Below are 19,104 nucleotides of genomic sequence, written 5' to 3'. Positions count from 1 at the left end.
AGCAGAGAGCAGAGCCGTGAGGTAAGGAGTGAAGAGAGGGCAGACAGAGGAGTCCGGAAAAGTAGATTGAGATCTGTCTTCACAGAGCCTTGTAGGATGATGAGGGAGGCTTTCTGGACCGACTGAGCTCGTGGTACCTGTGGCTTATCTGGGAGGAGATGGTCAGGAAACTCTTGGAGCTCAGGAACAGCATTGTTTGAAGATAAAGATTTAGGTCTCAGCATTACATAGATGAAAATTGGGGGGTTTTCCCCAGGGAGAGAAGGGAGAACACACTGAGCACAGAGCTGACAGCAGAATCTTGGAGCATAGCACAACTCAGGAAGTGAACGAAAGAACAATAGACCAGAGAAGGCACAAGAAGAAACACTTAGAAAAGCAGGAGGGGGGGGGGGTGGATACGGAAGATGGGAGCTCCGGGCAGTGCTCAGCGGCTGGTGTAGAGCAGCAGGGAGTTGAAGAGATTGCAAAAATTCTTTAAATGCTTTACCATCTTCACCTCTCCTCTGCCACACTCCGGTGCAGATCCTAAGATGACCCAGAATGGCTCAAAGGCAGCCTTGAACCACTGTGTCCAATGCTGCATCGAGGATCTGACAGCGTTCTTCATCATAGGTTTTAACTCTTGGATGAAATAGAACTGTTTTCATTTTATTTTTTATTGAAGTATAGTTGGCATACATAATCAGTTCTATATGGGATTTATAGATTCTAAAGGCAGTGCTTTTATTTTAATCTCTAAGAGTTGATCAGTATGGAGTTCACATCAATAATATTGTAAACACTTCTCCTAAACTCAGAGATCTCCCAAAACTTTGAATCTGTCAAGATTTCAGAGCTAAATTCCAACCTTTTCTTTTCCCAGCTGAGTTTTCTTCCTCCCCATGGTGGTGAGAATGAGACTTGGCAACTGTTTTCCCTTTTAGCCAGGCTTCTAGGAGGGTCCGTGCTATTTGCAGCTGATGTCAAGTAGCAGGAACCGCAGGGCTGCTCCTCCTGCTGAAGAGCCATAATCCTATTATGCCGACCTGAGACTTTCACGTTAGCTGCCTCTATCCTGGTAGATGGACTGAGGTGACTCAATTGACTTTTAAATCCCCAAGGGTCCCAGTTTCAAAATCCCCAGGTCTAAGTCAAGTAGTAGATTAGGCCCCTTACTAAGAAGGCCTGGCTTCCCGAGAGTCCCCATGGCGATAGCTTTCTCTTCGGTGTCTTTGGGTCTCATACTTCCTGAGTTCCATCCATAAGCACTGGATTGGTGCACAGTTGTGTCCTTCAGTAGTGATCCTTCACAGGAGGTGAAGCTGCCTGGCATCCCCCTGGGTCATGGATTTAATACCTGTTCCTTTGAATAGTCAGGATTAGGAAACATATCCTCTGTTGTTGCTGTAAAAGAAAGATCACATTCTTTGGTTCATGTCAAAGCTGCCCTTGAGAAGGTAATGTGCAAGGTATGCAAAGAGCTTTCTTCCTCCAGTTAGCCACACTTGATCTGTCAAGTCCCTCATATTATATATATAATATGGTTGCAAAATTATTTAATCCAGTCAATTATTTTAGAATGTTTACAACTCAGTTTTGATTGCTCAGACTACTTATCCAATAACTCACAAAGTTTCAGATGTAATTTGCTGACCCAAATTTCATACTTTATCTGTAAGTTTGTTTAACTTCTTAAACAAGGGTTTGAGCTTTGAATATCACTTTTCTGGGTTTTTTTTTTTTTCCACTTAAATAATATGCAGGTACCTTCACATTCACTACTTCTTTAGCTCTCACACCTCTCTCAGGAAGGTATTGTCCCCAATTTACAGATGAGAGTGACACTAATGTCACATGGCTGGTGAGTGGTTGCACTGAGGTTAAAACTTGATCTTTGGACTCAAAATCTAGTGCTCTGTCCAGCACACCAACACCCCCAAATTTATTTGAACACGGAACACTTTTTAAAATGTAACGTAATTGGGGCGCCTCAGTGGGTCAGTCGTTAAGCATCTGCCAGGATGATCCCAGGGTCCTGGGATCGAGCCCCACATTGGGCTCCCTGCTCAGCAGGAGGCCTGCTTCTCCCTCTCTCTCTGCTGCTCCCCCTGCTTGTGTTCCTGCTCTCGCTATCTCTCTCTCTATCAAATAAATAAATAAAATCTTTTAAAAAAATAAAAATAAATAAAATGTAACATAATTAAGGATGAAACACCATCATTAGCTCATTAAGGTTTAAATATTTAACATAGAGTAACATTAAGGAATATCATAAATTATTGAAATTTTAGGACAAAATACATCAAATGGACTGATGGTTATATAGTAGGTAACATATATGACTGCCCCAATTAGCTGAGAGTAAATGCTGCCTGTCCATCCACATAGCACTTTGAGAATTAATAGCCCATTTGTTTGTTTTTAAGTTTCAAAAACATATTTGCCAGGGCTTCGAATTATATTGCAGAGAGCAGTAAAAACCCAAATTATTGACCAATCATATCAATTATCATTGGTGTATAATTAAACACTATTAGTGATTGCAGAATAATCACAGACAAGAAAGATGATTAGGAATCCACTCAGTCCTCCCATGCCAAAATGTCCATAACACCCTCATATCCTATCCTTAGAGGCAGGTTATTAGAAATTAGTTTTATAATAATTTATAGAAAAAAACTTTCGATACAACACTGATTGACATCTTATGGAAGACTGGTCATCCACGGAACAGATTTTGGAAAATGAGAGTGTATACCTTCCTTCTCTCCCTTTCTTACTAATCCCAGGGGCTCTGCTCATCTCATGCCCTCATTTCCTCAGGGACAGGTGAGAAAATGTTGAGTCTATATTAACCTTCTATTTGAGCCTTACGCTAGAAGCAGATTACATAACCCAAAACAGTAGTGGCAGGAGCTTTATTCTGTTAGGCTAAGACATCACACAGGATCCCAAGGAATTTGGATCAATCATCTAGTTGATGAAATCAATTGTTCCTAGTTTGTTAAAAGACAAGTTTTGTAGTTATTGATTCAGATGACAATGAAAAGCAATTTTTAGAGCAATCATCACGAAGTGAGAGATAAGTTTACCAACTATAATGTGAGTGGAATTATTCTTCCACTTGGATTGGAAGGGAAGATTGGAGGGGAAGAGTACTGTATGCACATCCTTCCATCAAGGAACACATTCATTTCAAAAATTCTTTTAGGGATTATAATGGCATGATCTTTCCCTTTGTCAGTATCTTTTTGCAGAGATTTCTCCTAAGAAATCCCCTAAACACATTACTGATCACTGAATCCATTTCTATATTTCAAGCTTTTGCAATGACTTTTTTCTCATTGTTTTCTTTTTACTTTTTTTCTTTGTAGACCTGGCCAGAGGACCGTGGATGACCTAGAGATTATCTATGAAGAGCTCATTCACATTAAGGCCTTATCTCATCTTTCTACCACAGTAAGTTGTCTCCTAGTTGAGCATGGTCAGGGAGGTGGGAGTGGTAAATGCCCTGTTAGCAGCGGAGAAGAGTATTATGGTATGGGGGTGGTGGTGAAGGAATGCCTGAATTCTACCTCATAAATCACCCCTACTCTCCCTCATCAGATGCTAAGGAGGTTATACCCAAGAACAATCCCAAAATGGGATCACTTATTTTCACGTTGTTAGTAGTTGTCCATGTGCCCTAAACCCTAAAGCAGTATAAGTGAGTGGGACTGAAGAATGTACTTCATCCTTCCAAGCCTGAATCTTGGTTAGACAAGAGAACTAGGCCTTAAGAGGAGCTCTGAGACCCTTCCGTGAAATAAGAGAGCCGGAAGGAGGAAAGAGAGACATCAAGATGGCCTGTCTTGGCCCACAGGGTCAGCTCTGCCCGGGTTTGCTGCCCTACTGAGAGGAAGCGGAGGGTTCGAGAGAACATTGCTTCAAATGTTTTAGAGCCCCGTAGCAGTTCCCACTAGTGAAAAATGGCCTCAGTGCTATATCAGACTCTGGACGGTTACACGATTAGGTTATTTAGGAAGGCAGTGGACAGAAATTTGGCCTCTGAATAGGGACAGAAACACTTCTTCCCATAGGAGGAATACAGGAATGTGATTTCCAGGTAACGCAAGTCTCCTATATGCTAATAACTCAATAACAATGGTAAATAGAAGTTGTTTCAGTGTTCACAGATCCTATCGAAGGCCCCTCGGCAACATCTCCATGCCTAATTTGCCTTTCATTCCCAGCTCACTAGGTGGCGTTGTGCCATCACTTGGTTGCAGTGCCTGTGGTACTGGGTGGGGGTGGGGGTGGGGGGTGGGGCGGTGGGGGTGGGGGTCAGGTCTCCTGAGAGCGGTGAGGAGCTTGCTTTGCCACAGCTCCAAGCAAAGGGCTCCAAACCCTTCCCGCTTCAACTCAGATGGAGCCGCCTTCCCATTCCTCTCTGCTGCACTCCTGGGGATCTAGAAGCTTGCTTCCCACACACCATTGCCCTTGTCATCCTCACTCTGTCCATTAGGGTGGGGATAGGTCTAATGCCTGGGCGCCTCAGCTGGGGTGCCCCTGCCCGTGTAGGCATCATGAGTTCATCATGCTGTAGAGGGAAGGGAGGGGAGACTCCTTTTCCCTACCTGTGCTCCAGGTTCCCAGCATGCTCCTGCTGTGACTTGCCCAGCTTGGTGGAATTGAGAGGACTGTGGGGAGTCTCCTCTTCTGGCTCAAACCCTGGGTCCCCAGGCACTGTGGGAAATTCTCAGGTCACTTCGTTCTTAGGAAGATAGAGCCAGAATTTGGGACCATAATTTAGAATTTTAAAATAACTAGCTATGGGGCGCCTGGGTGGCTCAGTCGTTAAGCGTCTGCCTTCGGCTCAGGTCATGATCCCAGGGTCCTGGGATCGAGTCCCACATCGGGCTTCCCGCTCTGCGGGAAGCCTGCTTCTCCCTCTCCCACTCCCCCTGCTTGTGTTCCTGCTCTCGCTATGTCTCTCTCTGTTAAATAAATAAAATCTTTAAAAAAATAAAATAAAATAAAATAAAATAAAATAACTAGCTATGTAGGAATATAAATCCGCTCACACATTTAGGCTTAGTTATTCACCTCTGAGATACTGACTTTTCCAACACGTGGGTAGCGATGCATTATGTGTGATGTAAGGAAGAGCCTCTCTTAGCAACAGAGTCCTGTGATATTGTAGATGTTCTCACCTTCTCACCCAAGACGGACGCGACTGGCAGAGAAACTTGCTAGTTCATACGTGGGAGGTCATGTTTTAAATGGCTTCTGGGGAGATTGTCTTGTATGAGCCTACAAAATAGCTTTTGTCAGAGCCGTAAGAATCTGGTGGCAAATTTAGTGAAAGTGGTTCTAGATGAGAGTAGCTGCCAGCAAAGTGGGGGATGGCTGTGTGGGCAGAAGGGTACAGTCGGTACTGCTTGGAAAGAGAACAAGCCCCCCCCCCCCAAATCTGCCCTTTCCAAATTCTTTCTCTTTTTCCCCTAGGTGAAACGGGAGTTAGCAGGTGTTCTCATTTTTGAGTCTCATGCCAAAGGAGGAACTGTGTGTAAGTAAACATAATGAACACTGTGCCTGGTGAGCCTCTCGCAAGCACAGGCCAGGGGAACCTGAGTGCAAATGCTTTCCTTGTTTGGGCCCACGTCACACTTAGCAGGATGTCATGTGGCGGTTTAGTTTCTCGGGGACCTGCGTTTCTTCTCAGCATGCATCCGTTCCATGGCTTCACAGGGGTTTTCTGGTACCAGCTTGGTAACTCTTGCCGGCCTGAGTCCCCACTTGCTCCCTGCTGACTCAAGGCAGTGTTTGGGGTGGGGGGGGCAGTGACTTCATCAGGGAAGGACCCTATGCAGGACCTTTGCACAATGACTTCAGTTTGGTTTTCGGAGAACAAGTCTGTCTCTCGAGATCCCTAGTTAGAGCGATAAACGACCCTGCTTGCTTTTTCTTCTCTCACTTCCACTATCAGCTCCAAGCCTGAGAGGATTTCTTCGCCCCCAAATACTAAGGCAATGCTAGTATATCATTATCTCTCCAGAATCCAAGTTGTTTAGTTCTGTGCTGGTATTCGGAAGCAAGAAGTTGAAATTTGATATTAATAAATGTGAACAAAATTGTTTAGGCCATCATCTTCCCCAAGCTCTACAAAATTCGCACTCTTGACAAACATGGTTCATGATCTACTCACGTCAGGAAATGCCGCCTTCTCTAATCTCCCGTGGAGAATCAGAAGACACATCAGCACACTAAGGTTCTCAGAAGTTCTGCAGTAAAGAAAAATGTTCACTTCACTTAAACTGACACTTTTTAAACTTAGTGAAACATAGGACACCTTTTTAAATGGACACCTGTTAACTTTTCAAGAGATGTTCTTTGGAAAACCTTGCCCTTTCTTCAGACTGTGTTAGTCAAATAAGCAGGAACATGAATCATAAAAGCAAAAAGTTATAAAAATTACATTTCAAAATGTTTTACTTTCAGTCATCAAAAGTGGTATCCCTAACATGGATATTTATTTTAGTAAGAATGTTTTTTCTTTACATTTTAAAGGTTCACTTTAATATTTTTTATTTTTATCATCCCTGATGACTTACAACTTCCCATTTATTTTTTTCATTCAAACTCCTGATTGTTTTCATTTTATTAAAAATAAAATATTTAAATATGGCATCTGGGTGCCTTGGTTGTGTGTCCGACTCTTGGTTTTGGCTCAGGTCACGATCTCAGGGTTGTGAGATGGAGCCCTGCATCAGAACTCCACACTCAGCTTAGAGTCTGCTTGAGATTCTCTCTCTCCCTCTCCCTCTGCCCCTCCCCCTGCTTGCTCTCTCTCACTCTCTCCTAAATAAATAAAATCTTTAAAAAGAATAGAGATTACAAGCACCTTTCTCATCTTCATCAAACACTAACATTATACCATTTTTTCATATTTTCTAAAGAATGGAATTATAGGGGTGCCTGGGTGGCTCAGTCATTAAGCGTCTGCCTTTGGCTCAGGTCATGATCCCAGGGTCCTGAGATCGAGCTCTGCATCGGGATCCCTGCTCTGCGGGAAGCCCGCTTCTCCCTCTCCCACCCGCCCCTGCTTGTGTTCCCTCTCTCTCTGTGTCTCTCTCTGTCAAATACATAAATAAAATCTTTAAAAAAAAAAAAAGAATGAAATTATAGGTACAATTGAAGACCCCTTGTTTCTTCCTTTATCTCATTCTTTTCTTCCCTCCCCAACATACTCCTACCCTTATGTAGTGGGCATCATTCCAACCCATTTTTAAATAATATGTAGATATGTATCCATAAACAATATGTAGTGCTGATTCTCATGTTTTCAAACTTCACATTTGTGGTCAGATTACTTTTAAAAACTATTTTCTCTAGCATAGTAAGTTTTGATGAATTGTGGGAGAAAGTGTATTTATTGCTCTAAGAAATGGATTGCTGGTGCATTGATCTCTAGTAAATTCATATCTTTTAGAGCATAGTGAATAGTGCAGTATTTCTGTTCCTTTCACGTTCTATAGAAAAGGAGATACTATTCCACCTGAATAAGTATTTGCCAGTAATTTTTTTTTCCTTCTGGAATAAATGCATAATTCTGAGGACTTAAAAATGATGATTTGATAAGCTGTAATTTATATTGATGTGCTTCTATTCTTGTCATAAGTCTTTTCATCTTTTTGTATCTAGTGTTTAACCAGGGGGAAGAAGGCACCTCCTGGTACATTATTCTAAAAGGATCGGTGAATGTAGTCATTTATGGCAAGGTATATATATCTTTTTCTTTTTGAAACTTTATTATGCTCCATTTACTAGTGTGGCTCTAAGTATTAACAATGCAGTGCTACAATTAAACTTGCAAGAACATTGTTACTCAACGTGGAAAAGACATTATAGCATCTCTAATCATAAATTATCTAATTTATACTCAGTAGAATTGAACACTAGAGGTGTATACATTTAAAATAAATACATAAAATGTATACATTTAAGTTAGGCCATAATCCATATTAGTCGATGAAAAAAAATAAAACATTATGATATAATTATATAATTTTCCTTGGCATCCCTGGGTGCAGTCCATTTATATATACAGTGTGTGCGGGGAAGAGCATTTTGTGGTGTGAGGTGAGTGGATGTTTGCTCAGATTCAGGGACCCTCTTCATTGGAATGTTCTGCTCCCTCCAGGGTGTGGTCTGTACCCTGCATGAAGGGGATGACTTTGGCAAGTTAGCGCTAGTGAATGATGCCCCAAGAGCTGCTTCTATCGTCTTGAGAGAAGATAATTGCCACTTCTTAAGAGTAGACAAGGAGGATTTCAACCGGATCCTGAGGGTGAGTCCAAGGCAAAATGTGGCGGAGGGGCATCTCCTTTTTCCTTTTGCCAGACAAGTGAGGATTGGAGTGTGATGTTCATCGAGCAGTACTGTAACTACTGAATGCTCTAGGAACAAAGAGCCTTCGTTATAGATCGGGTGTGGTCAATGTGCTGGTGTGCGTTCTGTGACCCAAAAGGGGTATTCCAATAAAGCTGCAAATGCATGCATGCTGAGCCAGATCATTACACACACCCCTACCGGCCCATGAGAATTAAAGAAAAATAGGGATTGCCTTGGCCAAATGTCAAAGTCTGAGACATTTCTCTTTGGCAATTCCAGCTTTGCCATTTTGTGTCCTTCCCCACCTCACTCTCCCAGCCCTTTCTCCATCCTAGAACTTCTTAGTCTCCCCCTCCTGTCTCTTCCCAAATTTGAACCTTTTCCATATCATCACACCCTCTCCTGATTTATTGAGTGATTACATGTTAGTGGGAATTACCATCAGTCATGGTTACTCCAACCAAGCATTTTCATTTCAAGTGCTTTATGTCAAATTGATTCGTACTAAAGGAATTTCAGACTTCAGCAGGTAAGTGAAGAATAATTGGGGTGATGGAGACATGAAATTACACTTAGAGTTGGCTCTGCAGATGGGCCTAATCTAAGCTTGTTAAAGTATTTGTGAGCATGGGTGATGTTGAGAAGAGATGGTCCCTGGTCTTGCCCACTGCACCCACACACACCCACACCCACACCCACCCACCCACACACACACACACACACAACCCCTGGTCCCTTGGGAGGGATGACCTAGCTTTGGCTGGTAAGGCTGATTGTGGCCTGCTGGGGATGATGATGATGTCCTACCACCCTTGGCCTCTCAGGTGGCCTGCAGTCCATCCCGCCCCTGCTTGAGTTTGGGCTGAGAGACTGTTCCCTCTAGGATCAATTTGCTCTTCTCCCTCCCTGCCTCTTCCAGCCTTAGCATCTTTCTCTATCCTACCCTGAAGTCCTAAATGCAGTTTCTGTGCTTTCTGGTACTTTGGCATTACTTCATGATGATTTACAATGTCATTCTCCATTCCTTATGTATGAACACCTATTCATACACAGCCTTAAGCATTTGCCTTTGGCGGCAAAATTTCTGACAACAGAGTTTGTCTTAGGAATGCATTCTCTTAATGCAAAGAAAGTTAAATTTAAAATTATCCCATCGATCGCTTCTCGGCCTTTTGGCTAAGATCAAGTGTAAAATTATCGCATCGAATAATATAGAGAAAAATGCCTCATGGAATTTGACATGGTTCTTAACTGATTTCTTTTAACATGGGGACCAAATGATGAGAAAAAGCACATTCAGATTTTTAATTTAATTGTTTAAATGACATCAAAATTTAGAGGTAAACTTTCGTAACTCTTTGAAGTTTACACACACAAAATTTCCATTCAGCCAAAAATAATTCTTTGAAAGAATCAGATCAGGATCATTATTGATACAGTTTATAAAATTGGCCAAAATAACTGAGAAATGTTTCTGATACATTTCAAACAGATTTTTTTAAAAACTAAACAGAGCCTTTTGATGAGAGAGAAAAGGTGCACATGTGTGAAAATGACACCCTCAGAAGAAAGTCAGAATGCAAAACCCGCCACATATTTTTGTAAGGATGAGTGCACTTGCTCTCCTCTCTTTCCGCTATGCCACCCTCTCCAAAAGGCTTCTCAGAGCACAACCACAATCCTCTCTCCTCGGCTGTTTTTTCTGAATCTGGGGTAAAAGCAGAGTTTTAAAAACCACACGCCTCAAACCTCATCTGGTCCTCTCTCTGACCATTCCAGCCCTGACTTTGAAAATGACTTAATTTGTAGATGCAACAATTAGCATCACAAGCACCAAATGAGTTTCTGAAGCATTTGAAATTTTTTTCATTGTCTGAGAAAACAGCAGCATCTGTATGTGGTGTAATTTGTATTTACAGGACGTTGAGGCGAATACAGTCAGACTTAAAGAACATGACCAAGATGTCTTGGTGCTGGAGAAGGTCCCAGCAGGGAACAGGGCTTCTAATCAAGGAAACTCACAGCCTCAGCAAAAGTAGGTTTGCATCCAACACTGCAATTGCCAGACTATGATTAACCTTTTCACATGGTATCATCATTTCTACAATAGCATGCTCTCCTTTTTTGTGGAAGATGGCAGTGTGTGTGACTTTTTTCTCTCTATTGACTAATCACACATCTTGTGGAGTATAATGTATCCATTTCTGGCACTGTTTTGAGCATGGTGCTGCCTGGAGTAATTCAGAGGAGACTGTTTCCCTACTCTACAGATGCTCTCTATATACCGTGTTCAACTGAAATAGCTTTGGAACAGAAGATGGGGAGAACAATGGAAATAGGAACGCCAGGCAGTGCAAAGGATGGGTAGGCCCCGAGGTGATGAGAACCTTCCTTTGGTATTTGAATTTCATGGGTAGGATCTCCCAAGAAGTGTTTTCATCTTATTAGAATGAGCATCTTTGCCGGAAACCCAGACTTCAGATATAAGGCAGTCTATTGATTGCAGCCCAGAAGCATCCATTTGGCCTTCACCATACTCAGTCCTGCTAACATCAAAAGGAGATTTGCTTCCCATGTCTCAAGCTCCCTGTCTAACTTGAACCTTTTTCAGATGTCTACGCTCAGTTCCATCTTTTGTTGCAACTTCTCGAATGAGGCTGTTTTCCCCATCAAACGTACCAACATTCGAATAGGAAGACAGGAGAACAAGGAAATGTAGCTTTAAGAAATTGTAGAAGATTGCAGAATCTTGTTTTTAAAGTAAAGATTAATCTTCAATCTTGGAATAATAAAAACACCAATTCTGTAGCTAAAGAAGAGTCACCAAATAATATGTTGAAAAAGAATGTCTCCCAAGTAATTTTCCTTTGTTTGCAACAAAAATGGGGTGTTCCCTTTAATCAGGCTACTCACAGTAACTGATGAATTTTTACTGTTTAGACTAAAAAAGCCCAAAGCTCAGACATTTTCATCTGGGTGAATCAACATATTTTCAAAGAAGGTGGGAAAAAATAGAATATTATTGAATAGCCATAATGTATTTTACGTGTTTTATGTAATCCTTACAACAATTCCCTTTTAACAGATGGGAAAAACTTAGGCTCAGAGAAGCAAGTTACTTGCCCAAGATTACAAAGCTTGTCATGGTAGAGTGGGCATCAGGTCTGGCTTGACCACTTCAGTGCTTTTGTGCCTTCAGCCATGAAGCTTACTGTAATTATATACAGTATGCAGGGGTTCCTGGGTAGCTCAGTCGTTAAATGTCTGCCTTCGACTCAGGTCATGATCCCAAGGTCCTGGGATCGAGCCCCGCATCGGTCTCCCTGCTCCCCGGGAAGCCTGCTTCTCCCTCTCCCACTCCCCCTGCTTGTGTTCCTTCTCTCGCTTTGTCTCTGTCAAATAAATAAATAAAATCTTCAAAAAACAATACAGTATGTAAATACTGTATCCTCAACACTATCACCTAAACACTTCAGACCGATACATTTCAAAAGGGCTGACATAAAACAGACTATATTAAAAAAAAAAACTACCCTTTCACTTACAAACCTATAAATTGCCACCCAGAATTTTTTATTTATTTTTTTTTATTTTTCACTACTATCCATTCTTAAAAATGTTCTTACACAAATGTTTTCAACAGTCTTCTTTCAGCCTACAAGGGATCAGAATGAGAACATTTTTTATGTGAAGGTTAGGCCCCTCCCCATTGATTTTCCTTAGTGGGCTTAAATATATCTAGACCATTTTATAGTGGTAATCTGCATTCTTTAATAATGCCTCAGATGTCTCAGGAAAAGTTTGCTACCGGAAAAAGGAAGCCTTGTAAATTCTCCTTAACCTTGAAACATTTGACCAAGAAGTCCCCTGGAGGCCCACTTCCTTCACCTCTTCATACCATGGGGGAATGATCAAAAGCGTTTGCTTGTTACAACATAGTCCATTCAGAGCACCTTCCAAATATAGATTTTTTTTTATGAAATCAAACTAAAGGGAACAGAAGAGGAGAAGCCATGTATTCAATTTATTTTAGGCCTGGATCTGATTTCCGTTATATCTCCTTTTTTGTGTTCTGTAGACCAATCCAGATTTCTTATATAATTCAAAAACGTGTGCATGTTCACAGCAAACCATTTAAGAAATATCAGTCAGCACAAAATAATGCACTAGGCAAGATCAGCTCTCTGAAGAGGAAAAAACCATTCTCTCAAGGGGTCGTTTCCCATGTTGGGCTTTCTGAAGCCAGACCAGAGTTAAAAGGGGACACCATGTAAGTGAATTTTGGCCTGATGTTCTGGATAACTTTGATAAGAGACCAACAATGATGTCTATGGATGGACTTACAACTTAGGAACTTTTAGGGCCTCTGTCTTTTCAGAAACCATCCTTTTTGAGCTCAAAGGGGGTCACCACATTGGTGCTGATAGTAATGTTATTTTTCTGATTCACTTTTCCCCTGAGAAATCCAGAACAGTTTTTATGTATACATGTTAAACTTTCAAAACTGCCTGACTGCCCAAGCCACTCAGCTCCGAGGGTGCTATTAAAACATCAATAGCAGGACAGTGTTTTTCATGATGAATAAACTATCTGAGGCTCTCAGACATTTACCATTTTAGATATCTGCTCTGTGGTTACATGATTTTAGGGAGAAAAAGATTTTGAAGTGACTGTTCCTGTTTTAGTTACTGTGTTGCTTTTTCCTTAGACTGTCAACCACCCAACTGCTGAGCTCCACCCTGTTTGCGGAAAGATAGTCTCTTTTAGGCTCTCCTCCCTCCGCATCTTTTATTGTTGTTGTTCTAGGTGCAGATAGAAGTGTCCTCATTTCCAGACTTGGCGTTTGGAAAAGATTTTCTGTCATGGCCTTAAAAGCCCACGGTTTGGATAATGTAACCAATTGGGGTTCTCTTTAACTTGAGCTAGAGTAGCTCCTTCACGCAATAAACTGAAGAGAGCCATGCTGTCTGGTATTCAAGTCCCTCATTTAAGCAGAGGTCAAGCAGAGGGCATCTGGCAGAGTCCAGCGTGAAACAACGCAATAACATGATGTTTCAGCCAAGCCCAGAGCTGCAAGATCACAGATGAACACGTCTGGCCAGAAGCTCCCTGGCCATCCCTCTCGAGAGTTCCCTGCCCTAGGAGAGTGTCCACACCTGCCCAGCCATCTATGGAGCTGGGGAGGGGGAGGATGGGCTAAGGCAGCCCCCAGTTTTACCTCTAGAGGGAGCCATTGGTAGCAAAAACAAGATCCCCTGGGTCTGAGATTGACCAGGCGGACAGTTAGAGAGGTTGCTTCTCTCTAATGAGGTGATAGTTTCCTATCTTGGCTTGCCCCACACACACACACACGTCTTTATTCTTTTTGACCAGACATAATCCTCTAGCTAAGGGATGTCCAAACCAAGAACACCAGAATGTGAAGCCAACCTGGCAGAGTTTAACTTTTGAGGCAGGAACAAATGTCAAACTGATGTATCCGTTCTGTAGCCAGCTTTAGAGCTTGCAGCCTCCTAGCAATAGCTGCCCGGGGCCCTGTCAAATCCAAGTAACTGGTGTTCGATCTAATGCATTTATACTCTTATTTAAATAAAACTTGTTTTCAGAAACAAACAAGCTCCTGTTCAGAATGAGCTCCAGAGACATAGCCTTGGCCCCAGCACTGCCTACAAGAGGAAAAAACCATGTCTTTTGCCTTCTTTATTTTGAGAAAGGAGTATTCTTTTTGAGATTAAATTCTATTATATTTGATTATTTATTTTTCTATTCCCTCTTTCCTCCTCTAGGCTCCAAGCCAGGTTTCCTCAAAGATGTAACTCCAGCTTCTTTCTGGTCCTGAGTGCATGCACACACTCACATGCAGACACACAGTAGTTTTGACTAATGGTCACCTTACCTTCCAGGGAGCCTGCATTTGCTACCTGTGTTTTCTCGTGCACAGGGTTATATGTTGGATTGCTTCTTCTATACTCCTTCAGGCAGGAGGTAAAGACCTTGAGAATTAATACGTTACAGATATTCTTGGGATCTCAGCACACTTCCCGCCAGGTCTCAAACAGGCAAAGAAAGGGTGTTGGTGAGGAGACAAAGAAATCTGGGTTCTCCTGGAGCCGAATTATACCACTGCTTTCTGAACATACTCGAGTTTTATTTTCATTGTTGTTTTTCTTCCCATTATTTTGCTCTAAGTGAAATCCCGAGCAGAAAAGCAAAGTCTGAGTTTTAGAATAGGATCACTCAGATCATCCTAATGTGTTTTGGCTATAGTTTTCATTCACTGTTTTGTTGCCATCTTCAAAATGACTTTGAAATAACCCACATTCAGTTTAAAACATAAATCCTATCCTGTGGATTGATGAAACCCATGGATGGATCTTCTGAAATAATGACTAACACCCCCACCCCAAAATTATAGATACTTGACAGTAAAATAAATTCTATAGATTTTCTACCGTTGATTTATTTCCTATTCCGATGCTACTGGAGTTTGTTTGCTCATTGGTGTTTAGGGTTTTGTTTTCCTTTCTCTTGTTTTATTTTAGCTGTGTTTCCAAAGCACATACCAGTATACAGTTGGGAAAGACAGAGCATTCCAGAAATAGGCAGGGGAATCCAATGTGGGACTGAGATTTTGCTACAAATAACCCATATATGGATAGCCTAGTTTACTGTCACTTCCCCTCACCATCTCCCCCTGCCTGACCTGAACTGCCCTGTGATTTACATGTTCCTTTCCATTCCCCTTGGAGCAAGGCTGAAGTTTCTCAGTTCCCAGCATGCGAGAGCCACTTTCCAAGTTTCCTTTAGTTCCATGTAGGGAAAAAAGAATAATGTTTTAGTAACTACTTCAATTTGTGGGGGTTTTCTTCATTGCCTTCCCATATGGCTTTGGCAAGGTATATGGTCTCTCTTACCATAAGGAGAATATGGGCCATGAGTTAGGTCATTATGGTTCTCTGGGACTCCAAACATGAATAAATATGTGAAAACCAAATAAAATAGAAAACACAAAAACCTTAGATATGTAAAAAGTTGTTCATTAATAATTTGCCCACTTTTGAAAACCTAATGATGTTTTTATTTCTTATCCAGGTATACTGTGATGTCAGGAACACCTGAAAAAATTTTAGAGCATTTTCTAGAAACAATACGCCTTGAGCCAGCTTTAAATGAAGCAACAGGTAAACACAAAAACAGTTTTGTGTGTCCATTAAATCCATGCGGAGCACTGTAAAAAAAAATCCTGAATTCATTCTCAGTGTGTGTAGCCACACAGTTTCAGAGGGGAGTTATGTGTATCAACATTGGAAAGCATTCCTGTGTGGCCAAGTCAAGGAGCAATCCTTCTGACCCTCCTCTGCCCACTCCAATTCTGGCTGTCCTTTGTACATGGCACAGTCTAGTTCATGCATATTAGGATTAGCCTTCCATACACATCCATTAGGTTATCGTTTAAATCCTATCTGTTTCCATAAAGGATTTGAAGATGTCTACATAAAAAGCACCACCTTGTTCCAGCTGAGAGTAAAATGTTTCTGTCTGCAGTTGTAGATCCTCAGGCTGCCTCAGGGTGTCACTGAACACCCCCACCTGTGGTAGTCTGCTAGGGCTGTCATAACAAAGGACCACAAACTGGGTGGTTTAAACAATAGAGGTGTATTGTCTGAGAGTGCCAGAGGCTAGAAGTCCAGGATCAAGGTGACAGCAGAGTTGGCTCCTTCTGACGGCTACGAGGGAGAATCGTGCCACTCTCCTAGCTTCTGGTAGCTTGCCAGCAACCCTTGGCATTCGTCGTTCTGTAGATGCTTCACTTTGATCTCTGCCTTCATGTTCACATGGCATTTCCCCTGCTTTTCACATAGCCTTCCCTCTGTACATCTGCCTCTGTGTCCAAATTTCCCCTTTTCATAAAGGATACCATTCATATTGGATTAGGGCTCACACTAATGACCTCTTCTTAACTACATCTGCAAAGACCCTATTTCCAAATAAGATCACATTCTTAAGTAGTGAGGGTTACGATTTCATCATATCTTTTTCAGGGGGAAATCATTCAACTCATAATACTGTCTCACAGTGAACCAGTCCTCTTGACTAAGACTCAGAGATTTGAGGATGAATGAGATGAATTTCACCACTAAACTCCATGTTCAGAGTTATGATATTGTTCTCCATTTCAGTTACCATCTTGTACATGACTTTGGAACAGCACATATTCAACTTAAAAAAAAAAAATCCTATGTTACTGGCCTGTCTCAGAAAAATAGGTTATTATTTTAAACACACCGAGCCCGTAGATGAACATTTATCACTAAAAGAAGTTCAAAGATTTACTCAAATACTTAGTGATAGTTCAGAGCCCAGTTCCATCACCTTTGCAATATAATCAAGGTAAAGTCATCATCATTATTATATACCTCCAAAAAGTATTTTGCCACTGATTGACTTATTTTATCTCCTCATTCCAGCTTCTCATTTTATAAGCAGGTTACCAGATTTGTTCTCATGTAGCAAATTAATTGGGGAGTAGTCTATATAAAAGCCAGGATCTCTGACTCCAGAGCAGTCATTTTCGGTTCAGTATGTGTTGAATATTCTGTTGGGCAGACACAATGCTGGGTGCTTTGGACTAGGTAAGGTGAACCAAAAAAACCACCCTCCAGTCCTCAGGAAGTTTGTAACCTGCTAAAGGACATAGAGGGATGTGCAAATAACTTGAACATAAGGCAGAATGTGGCTAGTGCTTCAGGAGGGGACTAGCTGAGGGGACCAGGCAAAGTGTCATGGAGAATATAGCCTTTGAAGTGGCCCTCAGGAAGGTGGGATGCTAGTAACAAGAGACTGGGGACAAAGCCTGACATATTGAAGGACATTAGTACTGACCTAGAAATGGGCAAGGAGGACCAAGTGGTCTGGTTCTGCCAGACTATCATATATATAAGTGGGAGGAGGAAGGTAAGGTCTAAGAATTTGACTACAGATCTTACAGGCTCTTCAGGGCAAAGCTAAGTAAGCATTGGGGAATGGTTGAAGATGTCTGAGCAAGAAGAATGTGAGAAAAACTTTTCTTGAGAAAGGAAACCCTCAATGGACCCTAGAAGGGGAGTCCTTGCTTCTCGGAGGCATACATAACCCCAAATAAACCAAATTTCTAGAACCTGGTGTCAGGAAAAATATAACCGGCCTTTCCCCTCTGATTAACTATTTGCCCAGAATGTGTGATTGCCTAGTGCAAGAAACAGCATGTTCTGTAAAGTGAATATTGATTGAAAAGGAAGATTCTTGTATATGAGAGACTATGGCATCTAAGCAAAGATCTGTAAGATCTTTCCTACCCATGAAGAACAAATATATTCTTCCTTTTAAAGTCACCTCTAAAAGAGGTAGGGACTAGATTATTGCTTCTTCAGAAATTGAAGCCTAGAAATCAGTGCATTCTGTGGCTGGCATGGAGAATGTGATTCCTGACCCTTCCATTTTTGTTGTTGGAACCAGGTTAACATCATAATTTAATATCGAACTTCATTCTCTGCATTTTTTTTCTGATTCTATTCTTCTTACAAGTAATGTTCATGGCTTGGAGATAAAGAACAAATCATTATCTTTCTCATCATCAAGAATGTGAATGTTCTACACAGTCCTCCTGGACACTCAAAGTAACCCAAGTACAGGCCCACAAAACACGGATGCAGAAGAGTGGGAGACTTTGGCATTTTGGGGTTTATAATACAGTGAGAAACCTCAGAGTTGACAGTGAAACTGGTTTTCATCATAGAAAGGAACACCCCTGGGTCTGACAGTACATTCTCTTAATTTACCAAAACATCTGTTTTCTGCCTAAGACCTATTAGTTTCCTAAACTTTTTACTTCTATGATCAGCATTAGTCATTGAGTGACTTGAGAAATTATTTTCTAGTAGGAAATGATTTTTTAAATCAGTTCTCAAGAGTTACTGCCTATGAGCAGAGAACAGAAAAGCCACATTGAAATGTGGGTGCTGGGTGGTTACTCTGCTAGGTGACCAGCTCGCCAGCCTTTGAGTCCCCTACTCAAATCTCTGCTTTAGCAAAATTTAAGCTACTCTGTAGCATAGTTCTTTGGGGACTCTTATAAGCAAGCATTACTCCCCTATCTTTAGGGAATACCTAAAATTTATATAAAGGTGACCCTAGAGGTTAAACTTAGACAAAGCCAAAGTCCTTTTGCACTTAAGGGGAAAAGTTACAGTTTGTCTGGCACCTTCTCAGCTTCTTCTCTGAGGCTGAATAATGGGACTAAAATAGCGGGTAACACCAAGTGACAATAGGGTGGGAATACACTCATGGGTTGTAATGAGTCTAATGGCATCACGTGACTTGAAAGGGATGTTAGCGAATAGGACGGTGATCATATTGTCATATGTAAATGTATCAGATCCACATGTTGTACACCTTAAATTTACACAATGGTACACATCAGTTATAGCTCAATTTTTAAAACATAAGTTCATTTAAAATATAGACATTGGAAATCTAATATATTCAATTAAAATATTTACATTTCTTACCATTTTCTATTTGAAAAATGACATGTGTTTCACAAAATCTCAGTGACCATCTTAATATACCAGAGAGCTTTTGTTTTGTTTTGTTTTGTTTTACTTCAGTTACTGCTCCTAGACTTTATGTCATCCTTTTTTCCCCCTGCTTTTGTTTCCCTCACCAACTTTCTGCTCTTATCACCTCCTTTTTCTAGAATTCCATTGTCCA

At 41.3% G+C, this 19,104-nt stretch overlaps 1 protein-coding gene and 1 long non-coding RNA gene across 9 annotated transcripts in view; one reads left to right on the top strand and one right to left on the bottom strand.

The window, feature by feature from the left end:
* The window catches only part of RAPGEF4 (Rap guanine nucleotide exchange factor 4), a 288,792-nt gene that overhangs the window by 220,756 nt on the left and 48,932 nt on the right, over nt 1-19,104 (top strand). For all 8 annotated transcript variants that reach the window (XR_004679678.1, XM_035007755.1, XM_035007754.1 and 5 more), the window contains 6 exons: nt 3,357-3,441; nt 5,470-5,530; nt 7,666-7,742; nt 8,165-8,311; nt 10,275-10,390; nt 15,448-15,536. Coding sequence is in view for 7 of the 8 variants with exons in the window: in XM_035007755.1 (XP_034863646.1) it covers nt 3,357-3,441; nt 5,470-5,530; nt 7,666-7,742; nt 8,165-8,311; nt 10,275-10,390; nt 15,448-15,536 (575 nt within the window). In the remaining variant the exon portion in view is untranslated. The remainder of the gene's footprint in view (nt 1-3,356; nt 3,442-5,469; nt 5,531-7,665; nt 7,743-8,164; nt 8,312-10,274; nt 10,391-15,447; nt 15,537-19,104) is intronic.
* LOC118012325 overlaps nt 1,307-19,104 on the bottom strand; it is a 54,372-nt gene continuing 36,574 nt past the window's right edge. Inside the window, exons 2-3 of the long non-coding RNA XR_004679679.1 lie at nt 6,170-6,245; nt 1,307-1,386 (exon numbers count right to left, since the gene is read on the bottom strand). This is a non-coding gene — a long non-coding RNA (uncharacterized LOC118012325). The remainder of the gene's footprint in view (nt 1,387-6,169; nt 6,246-19,104) is intronic.

Source organism: Mirounga leonina, unplaced genomic scaffold (genome assembly GCF_011800145.1).
Source record: "Mirounga leonina isolate KUSES-001 unplaced genomic scaffold, KU_Mleo_1.0 Mir_151, whole genome shotgun sequence".
Taxonomy (NCBI): Eukaryota; Metazoa; Chordata; class Mammalia; order Carnivora; family Phocidae; genus Mirounga; species Mirounga leonina.
This window is presented reverse-complemented; position numbering and strand designations above follow the sequence as displayed.